This window comes from Macrotis lagotis, chromosome 2, assembly GCF_037893015.1.
Source record: "Macrotis lagotis isolate mMagLag1 chromosome 2, bilby.v1.9.chrom.fasta, whole genome shotgun sequence".
Lineage (NCBI taxonomy): Eukaryota > Metazoa > Chordata > Mammalia > Peramelemorphia > Peramelidae > Macrotis > Macrotis lagotis.
This window is the reverse complement of record NC_133659.1, coordinates 135,841,775-135,853,067: the sequence shown is the minus strand read 5'-3', so window position 1 is coordinate 135,853,067 and position 11,293 is coordinate 135,841,775. Positions and strand designations below refer to the sequence as shown.

Genomic DNA, 11,293 nt, shown 5'->3' with positions numbered 1-11,293 from the left:
TTGTGAGGCAATGAGGTGACTTGCCCAAAGTCACATAAGTGTCAGGGTGGATTTGAACCCTAGGTCCTCCTGATTCCAGGGCCAGTACTCTATCCACTGCCATCAAGCTGCCTGTATATATACATTATTAAAAGAATAAATGCAAAGTAGTTAAATATGTACTTGTCTCCTGTCTTAGGATGCAAGCCCCTTGGGAATAAACATTGTTGCATTCTTTGTAGTTGTATCCTCCTGGACATAACAGAGCACATAGAATATAGAAAGGCCTTAATATTGGGGGTGGGTGGAAGGAGGAGATGTTTTATTGATGTGTTTTGGGACCCTTTATTACAAATATTTACAGGTTACTATTTGTGAATGATCTTTTGTTACAAAGTAAAACTTATATATGACTTCATCTGCAAATAATGCAACAGTTCACATTTGTAATATAAAACTTAAGTAAAACTAATATATGACTTTATCTGTGAATAATGTAAGAGTTCACATTTGTAACCCTCCACTTCTCCATTTAAAAAAGTAAAATGTAATCAGGTTTCCCTGGGTGTGCTCAAATTGCCTAACAGAGTGGCTCCTTATGTTGCCTATAATATGGATGGGGGGAGGGGAGAGAGGTTTAACCTTCCTTGATTAGCTACATAGGTGGAAAATGTAAGTCTTTAAAAACTGGCTAGGTTGGAATAGTTTCTTTCTTTTGCTCTTCCCTCTACATTTCTGCTTGCTGTGTTCAGAGGCTGAAGATCTCATTTTACTCATAGCACATGAATCATGAAGTGAGAAGAGAAGGACTTCCTTCTTCTGATCACCCTCCCTTTTACCCTGTCTCTGAGAAATGGGATTTGAGATATTTGACTTATTCTGTTTCATTTGCCTTTCCCAGATTCAGGTGCTGGCCTCCTGAAACTGGGAGTTTGAACCATAGCAACCTTGGGGTCAGGATTGTAGATTGAATAGTGTAGCCAGCCAGCTTTACAAGAAGTGCAAATGAAGCTCCTGCTTACCCTGATGGTGTTTCCCCAAGTATGGGGGGAATCCTGGCATCTCAGTTCCACTTAACCAACTAATTGTCATTTTTTATACAAAGGCTTATTTACCCCAAAAGTGCATTAATAGGGGCAGCTAGAAGCACAATGGATAGAGCACTGGTCTTCAGGAGAACCTGAATTCAAAAACAACATCACACAATAATTACCTAGCTGTTTGACCTTCAGCAAGTCAATCCCAAGGCCTTACAAAAATAAAAAAAAAGTACCTAAAAAATAAGGGAAAATATTCCTTCAAATTGGGGGGGTATCCCCCTCCCCATCTATAGAGCACACAGTCCCATTTCCAAGTCTAAACCTTTCCTAACTCTCATCCTAGGTATCCTGGTTTCCCAGACCAGTTTCATAATAAAAGAAATCCCTGAATGACTATTGTTACCTCAAAGGAAGTTTATGATTTTATTGCAGTTTTTATTAACTTAATTTTACAATGGAGGATCTTATGTTAGTGAGGTGAAATACCTTTTAAATACTATGTGCAAATTAGTGAGTAATCTCTAACTGTACAACAACTTGTAGCAGGTACGTACACTGGAATGAAAAGACCCTAGGAAGAGAGTCAATCAAAATGTTCATCATCAAAGGAAAAGAAGTGAATATTTTAAGTTTTTAATGTTGCTCATGGCATACATACTTTTTCACTAGAACATTAGTTGTTTTGAGGATCTCTCTGATAGTTTAAGATAATTTGCTATCAATGTGATTTTACATGAAGGGAAAATTATTACTGTAGATAGTCAAGCCTCTACAGCTTTTCTAACCTATCCTCATTTTGTTATGTATCTCAGCACAGTCATAAAAGAAAATGTTTGCCCATGAAAATAGAAGACAGAACAATTATAATCTTCTTAGAAATAAACTTTATTTATAAATACTTGAAAATTTGCAGGCCTGTTTCAGTTATATTGAACTTGTTTTCCAGACCAAAATCTGGTGTGTGAAAGTAAAATTTTCCTTGTTGTGTATGTTCACCAGTGGCATTTACCACAACACAAAGAAGCCTCCACGAGGGAAAAAAAAACTGACTACTGTTACCTCAAAGAGTTTACAATCTGGGAGTTACAGATTTCTTAAAGAAGTACATGTATTTGTAGTGTCCTTTCCCTTGTTTGAGTTGGCACATATTGCTATAATCCTACTTTCATAGATTGATACTATTCAGTCCAAAGAAGGCAATGTAAAAAATGACATTTGCTAACTTATTCCTCTTGGAGGCAAAGTGTCTGTGATTTTTCAGCCTCACACAGTTCAGGAATCACTGCTGTAATCTAACCCCATATTTTACAGGGGAAGAAACTGAAGTCTAAAGTGATGAATTAATTTGTCAAAGATCTTGAACACAGACTTCCTCCCCCCATCTCCCCAGCCCACCCTATAAGACACACGTTTCTTCCCAGCTTTGCATTGTTTGAATGGAAAGTGTTCCCACAGTGGCGTGGTTGGTACGTTTAATCGGGAGGTGCTATCACTACAGTGCGAACATTGCTTTGTTTCCTCCCCTGTCTGGCCGTGTGGTTTCATCGAGGAGGGGAGCTTCTCCCCCAATACTGCTCAAGGTATTAAATCCTTTGGTGTGAGTGACTTGGCCAGAATCACAGGGTCCTACAGAGAAGGTGGCACTTTTACTGGAGTCCCCCTGACTTCAAGACAGGACTCTATTCCTCCTCCACTCTGGCTCCCTCCTCTAATGCATTCATGAAGGCTGATTCAGATGCTCAGACTGTTGTACCCAAAACGTCACCCCAAAGCCCACTAGCCGACTTCATTCTGTATAAATTCCCTGACCCTTTCCTTCAGGAGTTTCAGAGTAATTTGTTCTCTTTCCCCCAACGTGGCCGGCGTGGCTAGCACAGAGGCTGGCCCGGGCTGGGTGACCCGGCTGGGTGCCCACCTCTTCCCGCTGAGAAGGGGCTGCGACGGGAGCGAGCGCGCGGCCTCCCCGGCAGGCGCAGCGCCGGCCGAAGGCTGGGGAGAGCCGGCGCCCGGGCCGCGCGAGGCCAGGCGGTTGGGCTCAACTTCCCGACTTCGGGGCATGGGGGAAGCGCGGGGGCCGGCGCCCTGAGAGCCTCCTCGCCATGTTCTGGGGGAAAGTGCTCGCTGCCGGAGTGTTGCTGCTCGGCTACAGCTCGGCTTTGTGGAGGTAACAGGGAGACTGGGACCAGGGCAGCGACGTGGCTCCCGGAGTCCAGGAGGCCCCGGGCCCGGCGGGAAGCGTGTCGTCAAGGGCTCGGAGCTGTTTGGGGGAGTTTAGACCCCCCGTGTTCCGTGTGGAAGATGGTGGACAGAAGCTGATCTTGGTCCTCCTCCTCTCCCAAGGAGCCCCTGTCTGCGCTGCCTTTCCTCTTCCTCGGGGCTCCCTTCAGGAGAGAAGGCCGGCTACAGGCCATCCCATTGGCCCCATCCTTTGACAACTGTAACCGCTTTTTAAAAAATGTCTATACTTTTATTTTTAAATAGTATTCCCCCAGTACATATCCAGATAATTTTTAGCACTCAGTGTTACAAGAATTTGACGTTGTTTTTTTTCTCCTCCCTTTCTCTCTCCCTTCATCTCTTCTGAAAATAGTAGACAGTTTGATACAGTTTATACATTTGCTATCATGTAAAACAATAACAAATTTATCTCAGTTGTGAAAGAAGAAATTAAAAAGGGGGGGAAATTGCAAGTAGGAATAAAGTAATGGAAAAATATTATTCTATCTGCTTGCGGAGTCCATCAGTTCTATTTTTGGAGATATATATATATATGTATATATATGTATATAAAATTTTCCTTCTTGAGTCCTTTGTACTTTTCTTATCACATCGTAGGTTGCTGGGCATGGCTCAATTGATCGGCACCCAGTGCTGCTGATACTATGTACATTTTCTTTTTTCTGTCATTTCACTTTGTATTAGGTCTTTCTGAAATCTTCCTATTCATCATTTCTTATTGCACAATTAATTGATGGGCATCCCTCAATTTCCAGTATTTTCTCACTACAAAACAAAAAAGGTTGCTTTAAATATCTGTGCACACATAGATCCTTTTCCCTTTGCTAGGATCTCTTTGGGATATAGACCTAGTAGTGATATTTCTGGATCAAAGGGTAAGCATATTTTGATTGCCCTTTGGACATAGTTCCAAATTGCGCTTCAAAATGGTTTGATCGACTCACAACTCCACCAACAATGCATTATTGTTACAGTTTTCCCACATACTTTTTTATTTTTTTTTATTTTATTTTATTTTTTTATTCTCATTTTGTACAAATTTACATTAATAAAATATTCTTGTTTAAGAGTAAACAAAATACCCCTCTCCCATGAATATAGACTTGTATAGACTTGCTTGGGCGATAAAGTAAAGGGGAGAGAAAAAAATTAAAATAAAAAAAAATAATAGTAATAATTGTAGGTATGGCCAGGTGGCCCAATGGATGAAGCACCAGCCCTGGAGCCATGAACACCCAAGCCCACATTGAGCCCCATAGACCCAATAAATCACCCAGCCATATGACATGCTAGCCACCCGATCCCCACTGCCCTGCAAAAACCAAAAAGAAGGGAAAAAAGACTCAAAATAAAATAAAATAGTAATCATTGTAGGGGTGGCTGGGTGGCAGACAGAGCATTGGCCCTTGAGCCAGGAGCACCTTGGTCCAAATCCAGCCCCAGACACCCAAAGATCACCCTGCTATGCAGCCCCAGGCAGGCCACCCAGCCCCATTTGCCCTGCACCCTCCCCCAAATAATAGTAATAAAAAATGTGCTTCAGTCTTTGTTCCAACACCAACAACTCTGTCATGGGTGGACTGCATTCTTTATGGTAAGTCCATCACAAAAGTTGCTTCCATATTTTTACACTGTTGCCATTGCTGCTTGCAACTCCCTCCTTTCTTATTTCTCCACTACCATGTACTATATTTTCTTTTGCCTTTCACTCTGACTCTGCTGTAGGGTTGCTGAGTGGCGCAGCAGACAGATCCCTGGTCCTGGGGCCAACAAGCCCTGAGCCCCCATACCACCCCTTAGGCCCAGAATCCATCTGGCCCTATGGTCCTGGGCAGGCCTTCCAATCCCAGCCCCTTGCAAGAAATAAAAAAGAAAATGTGTTATATCTGACCATTCTCCCCCCATGGTCCATCCTCTCCTCCATCATTCACATCCCAACCCTTCCCCCTGCTCCCCCCTCCTTCTTACTCCAGATGTCTATACCCCATTGAGTATATTTGCTGTTTCCTCTCCCAGTCACCTCTGATGAGAGCAAAGATTCCCTCATTCCCCCTTGCCTCCCCCCTTCCATATCATTGCAATAGCTAATTGTAATAAAAAAATCTTATTATGTGAAATATCTTGAACTATTCCACCTCTCCTTTTTTCTTTCTCCCATTCCATTTCCCTTTTTTCTATTGACTCCATTTTTACACCATATTTTATCTTTGAATTCAGCTTTCTCCTGTGCTTCAACTATAAAAGCTCCCTCTACCTGCTCTATTAACTGAGAAGGTTCATATGAGTATTATCAGTGTCATTTTTCTATGCAGGAATACATGCAGTTCATCCTCATTAAGTCCTTCATATTTTCCTCCTCTCCTCCAATCTCCATGCTTCACCTGAGTCCTGTATCTGAAGATCAAACCTTCTGTTCAGCTCTGGCCATTCCAAAAGGAACATTTGAAATTCCCCTGGTTCATTGAAAGTCCATCTTTTTCCCTGGAAGAGGACATTCAGCCTTGCTGGGTAGTTCATTCTTGGCTGCATTCTAAGCTCTTTTGCCTTCCTGTATATTGTATTCCAAGCCCTACGAGCTTCCAATGTAGTTGCTGCTAAGTCCTGTGTGATCCTGACTGCAGCTCCACGATATTTGAACTGTGTCCTTCTGGCTGCTTGTAATATTTTCTCTTTGACTTGGGAGTTCTGGAACTTGGCTATAATATTCCTAAGGGGTTGGTTTTTTGGGATCTCTTTCTCGGGGGGATTGATGGATTCTCTCCATTTCTATTTTGCCCTCTGCTTCTAGAATATCAGGGCAATTTTCCTGTAGTAATTCTTTGAAAATGATGTCAAGGCTCTTTTCCTGATCATGACTTTCAGGTATTCCAATAATTTTCGAATTATCTTTCCTAAGTCTGTTTTCCATATCAGTTTTTCAATGAAATATTTCACATTTTCTTCTAATTTTTCATTTTTTTTTGTTTTGAAGTATTGATTCCTGATTTCTGTTAAATTCATCAATCTCCCTGAATTCTATTCTTTGTCTGAAGGATTTGTTCTCTTCAGAGAGTTCTCTTATCTCTTTTTCCATCTGGTCAATTTTGCTTTTTAAGGCATTCTTCTCAATAACTTTTTGCACTGTTTTATCCATTTGACCTAAGCTGGTTTTTAGCATGCTATTTTCTTCAGCATTTTTTTGGATTTCCTTGACTAGGCTGCTGACTTCATTTTCATGTTTTTCCTGCATCTCTCTCCTTTCTTTTCCCAGTTTTTCTTCCAACTTGCTCATTTGATTTTCAAAGTCTTTTTTAATCTCTGTCATAGCCTGAGCCCAATTTCTGTTTTTCTTGGAGTCTTTAGATGCAGGGGCTTGTGCTTCCTCATCTTCAGACTGAGTATTTTGATCCTTCTTGGGCTCGTATGAAAAATATTTCTCAATGGTCTTCCTCTTATTTCTCTGCTTGCTCATTTTCCCAGCCTGGGCCTGGTTTTGGGGTGCTTCCTGAGCTTTTGGGACACTCCCACAAGGGTCTCAGTGTGTGAGGCTCTGTCCTCCTTCCTGGTTTGTGAATGACCATAAGTGCCCCCCTCTGCCACGGGGCTGAGGTGGGGGGGGCCCTGCTGTTCTATGGGGGGCCTAGACTTTGATCAGGATCTGAATGTGGTCAGAGCCCCAGAGTCCTGTTCCAGGGGCAGAGGACCAAGCTCAGCACTCTCTCTTCACTCCGCTCCCTCAGCTCAATGGGCTCATGCCCTGGGGCTCCTGATTACCAGCTCAGCCTGCTTCTGTTTCCTGATCTGGAATGCAGTGGCCACACTGCTTGCTGTGTGCCCTGAGGGCTGGGCTCCATGTGCTAGCTCTGGCAGAGGTCCCCCGCTGTTCCCCCACTTTGTGCCCGGTGCTCCCCCAGGGTGCAGCTCAGGAGACTCCCCTGCTGGTGTGAGCCACGGCTCCCAGCACTCTGGGGCTGCCTCCGGGAGGCTGAAGTTCTTTCTCTCTGGCGGCCACCCCTCTGGCAGGCCGCCCCTCCTACCCCAGGAGCAGTGCCTTTCTGCTCTTTTCCAGGTTACCTTGAGTAGGAGAACTGCCTCACTGGGTCCCTTTGTGGGTTCTGTCTCTCGAAAGTTTAGTTAGAGTCCTTAGTTTCAAATTTTATCAGAGAGCGCCTAAGACTCGACCCCTTCTTGTCGCCATCTTGGCTCCGCCCCCTCTCCCACATACTTTCCAACATTTATCATTTTTCTTTTTTGTCATATTAGCCAATCTGATAATTGTGAGGTTATCTCTGATGTTGTTTTAATTTGTATTTATGTAATCAAAAGTAATTTAGAGTACTTCTTCATATAACTATAGATACTTTTGATTTCTTCATCTGAAAACTGCCTGTTCATATCCTTTGATCATTTATCAATTGTATTCTTTTCATTTTGACTCAGCTTTCTATATATTTGAGAAATGACTTTCAGAAACTCTTGCTGTAAAGATTATTTCCCAGCTTGCTGCTTTCCTTCTAATCTTGGTTGATTTGGTTTTCTTTGTACAAAATCTTTTTAATTTAATATCATCAAAATTATATAATTTATATTTTATTATGCTCTTTTTCTTGTTTGCTCATGAATTTTTCCCCTCTCCATAGATCTGATAGGTTGCTTATGGTGTCATCCTCCATGCCAGCTTCAAATTTCACCTTATCTTGGTACACAGTTAAGATGTTGGCCTCTACCTCTATTGTTTTCCAGTCTCCCAGTGGTTTTTTATGAAATAGAGTTCTTATCCCCTAAGTTGGGATCTTGAATTTATCAAACACTAGGTTTCTATGGTCCTTAAGTATTGTGCCTTGGTTACCTAATCTTCTGATCTATTCCTCTTTTTCTAATGATTTCAAATCTGTGCAGGTATTACTAGGCAATTGCCTTTTGTGGGGGGGGTTTCTATTAATTGCTTTGATATTTTTGACCTTTTTTTTTAGATGAATTTTATTGCTCTTTTTTTCCTAGCTCTATCAAATGATTTTGGTAGTTTGATTGGTATGGCATTGAATAAGCAAATTAACTTAGGCAGAATTGTCTTTTTTATTGGTGTGGTCCACCCAGGAGCTATCGATATTTTTCTACTTGTTTAGATCTGATTTTATTTGCATGAAAAATACTGAGTTAATTATGTTCTTATGATTTCTAGATTTTTCTGCAAACATTTTTTAAAATGGATCAAATAATAAGAATTAAGTATGAACAGGACCAATATACTTCCTTTAATAAATCAAAAGTCATATGAGAAAATGGGTCTCATTGGTTTAATATATATATATGTATATATATATATTATATATATATATATATATATAATATATATATATATATAGGGAAGGAACTATCAGAATAAGGAAAAGATCTGCTTGTCTCCACTCTTCTAATGTAAGCTCTTTGAGAGCAGAAACTATGTTTTTCCTTTCTTTGCACCCAGCACTTAGTGTCTGGTCCATAGCAATCGCTTAACACTGGTTGATTAGCTCACAGGGCTGTTATGAAGATGAAAGATGATCATGTAAAACTATCTCACTGAAACCCTAACTATCCTTCTCTAGCCAGTAATGAAGAGAAGCATGAGAATATGTGAATGGGAGATTCCCTACCCTCTCCTTATCTTCTAAGTATCAATCTTCACTTATATAAAGTGAGGGTGGTGGAGGCAAATGGCAAGAAACCTGGGAGAGCTTAAGAAAATTCCTGGTTTCTCTCAGATTTCTCCACATATTTTTTAAGTCTCAAAATGGATTTTTGGATGATAGAATTCATAAAAGAATGGAGCATCTGCCAGCAAGATCTGTCTCAGAGGAAGTGTGAGTGTACCCAGGAGAGGGCAGGGAACACAAGGGCAAGGCTGGGACCAACAGGAACCAATAGGAAGCCCTCAGCTGTAGGAGATAATTCCAGTAGAGCCACTTGGAGTCTGGCCTTGGCAGAGCAGAGCAGACTAGCTGGGAAAACTACAATACATGTGTTGCAAACCCCAATTCAGCCAGTGTAACTAGATTGGACAACCCAGTCCAAACAATGAGCTCCAACCTGGAACGTCTAATACTACTGATGTTAGGTGAAGACCACCCAGAGAACAAGCCCCAGTGGTCTCAGTGCAGATGGCCTAGGGACTGGGCAGCTCCTGTTCCCAGTATAGTTGGTCCAGTGAGCAACCCTGTAGAGTTCCCAATGTGGATGGCCCTAGGGCAGTGAGAAGTCCTCTAGGGTTCTCAGTACCTAAGATCTGCAAGTCAGTCCCTCTCTCAACACAAGAACCTTGAGATACTGCCCAGTAACAAAACTCAAAATGTGTAAGAAAGGTCAGAAAAAATCAGGATCAAGTTGCAAAGGAGACTATGAATGAGTCTCCAGTCCAAAAATGACTTCTTGGAAGAGCTCAAAAATAGAAAAATTGGGTAAAGAAATACAAGAGAAATTCAACATCTTGCAAAAAAAGGAAGCACAAAATTTGACAGAAGATAACAAATCCTGGAAAAATATAATTGGGAAAATGAAAAATAAAATGGATCAAATGAAAAAAAAGAGATACAAAAGCGAACTGAAGAAAATTTCTTGAAGAATAAGTGTGGGGGGGCAGCTAGGTGGCGTAGTAGAAGCCCTGGAGTCAGGAGAACCTGGGTTCAAATCCGATCTCAGACACTTAATAATTACCTAGCCATGTGGCCTCAGGCAAGCCACTTAACCCCATTGCCTTGAAAAAAACTAAAAAAAAAAAAAAAAAGAATGAGTGTGGGGGCAGCTGGGTGGTACAATAGAGCATCAGCCCTGGAGTCAGGAAGAGGAAGACTTGAATTCAAATCCAGACTCAGACACTTAATAATTACCTAGCTTGTGTGATCTTGGGCAAGTCATTTAATCCCATTGCCTTAAATAAATTTTTTTTAAAAAAGAATAAATGTGGCTCATTTCAATTTGATTCTTCTTTCACAACTTGCTTAATATTGGTCTATGTTTAATATGGTTATCATGTATAACTATATTAGATTGCTTTCTGTCAGGGGCAAGGGGAAGGGAAGAGAGGAAGGGAGAAAAATGTGAAAGTCAAAATCTTTCAAAAAAAAAAAGATTTTTGAAATCTGCCTGAATAAGTTGGGGCTAATGGAGGTTAATAACTCCATAAGGCACTGAGAATCAGTTAAGCAAATTTTTTTAAAAAATGAAAAAATAAAGAAAATGTAAAATACCTCATTGGAAAACCCATTGACTTAGAACTGATCCAGGAGAGATAATTTAAGAATTACAATTAAAAATATTCTTTTGGAAATCATTTTCCAAATATTCATCAAGGAAAACTGCACTGATATCCTGGAACCAGAGGACAAAGTGATCATTAAAAGAATCCATCTCTCACCTCCTGAAAAGGATTCCAAAATGAAAATATCATTAGAGTCAAACTCCAGAATTATCAGATCAAGAAGAAAATCCTGCAAGGTGGCCAGAAAGAAACAATTCAATTACCAGGATTATACAGGAACTGGCAGTATCAACATTAAAGGATAGAAAGCCTAGACTATGATATTCTGGAGCCCTTATATAAAGTGAAGACTGTTAACACCAATTTATCAACTAATGTTTTGATTTGTTTTCTGAAAGGAAAAAAAAATTTGATAATTTATTTGCCATAAGAAACCCTTTTATCCTGAGGTTACTGCATATTCAGTCTAATATAATGTTACAATTTAGATTACAGGTCCATAAAAAGTTTACACTGTACTTATTACATGCCATAATAGGTGGAAGCACCAGTAGACACATATCCAACTATGGGACAGGTGAGCTTCTGAGCATAAGCCATTTCCTACAAATATACATCATCACAGTTGCTCATAATTATTGGTTTTGTGCAGTTTGTGATGTCTCAGGGGAGGAGAGACAGAAACTTTGTAATCTTCTGGTCTATCATTCACCTTGATGAGGGTCTGAGACAGGATAGACTATTTTTTGGTTTGCCTTGCACAAAAAAGTAAAGGAAGGGAAAGCATAAAAGTAAAATGTGGCAGCCCACTTACACTTGA

General features: G+C 40.7%; 1 protein-coding gene across 3 annotated transcripts in view; it reads left to right on the top strand.

Moving 5' to 3' along the window:
• The first annotated feature begins 2,752 nt into the window (after window positions 1-2,752).
• The window catches only part of LOC141513237 (cation channel sperm-associated auxiliary subunit epsilon-like), a 139,258-nt gene continuing 130,717 nt past the window's right edge, over window positions 2,753-11,293 (top strand). For 2 of the 3 annotated variants that reach the window (XM_074222861.1, XM_074222860.1), the window contains exon 1: window positions 2,755-3,183. In XM_074222861.1, coding sequence (XP_074078962.1) covers window positions 3,119-3,183 — 65 coding nt within the window. In that variant the 5' untranslated portion in view covers window positions 2,755-3,118. Of the gene's footprint in view, window positions 3,184-11,293 lie in introns of all 3 variants that reach the window. The other variant, XM_074222862.1, reaches the window with a different exon arrangement.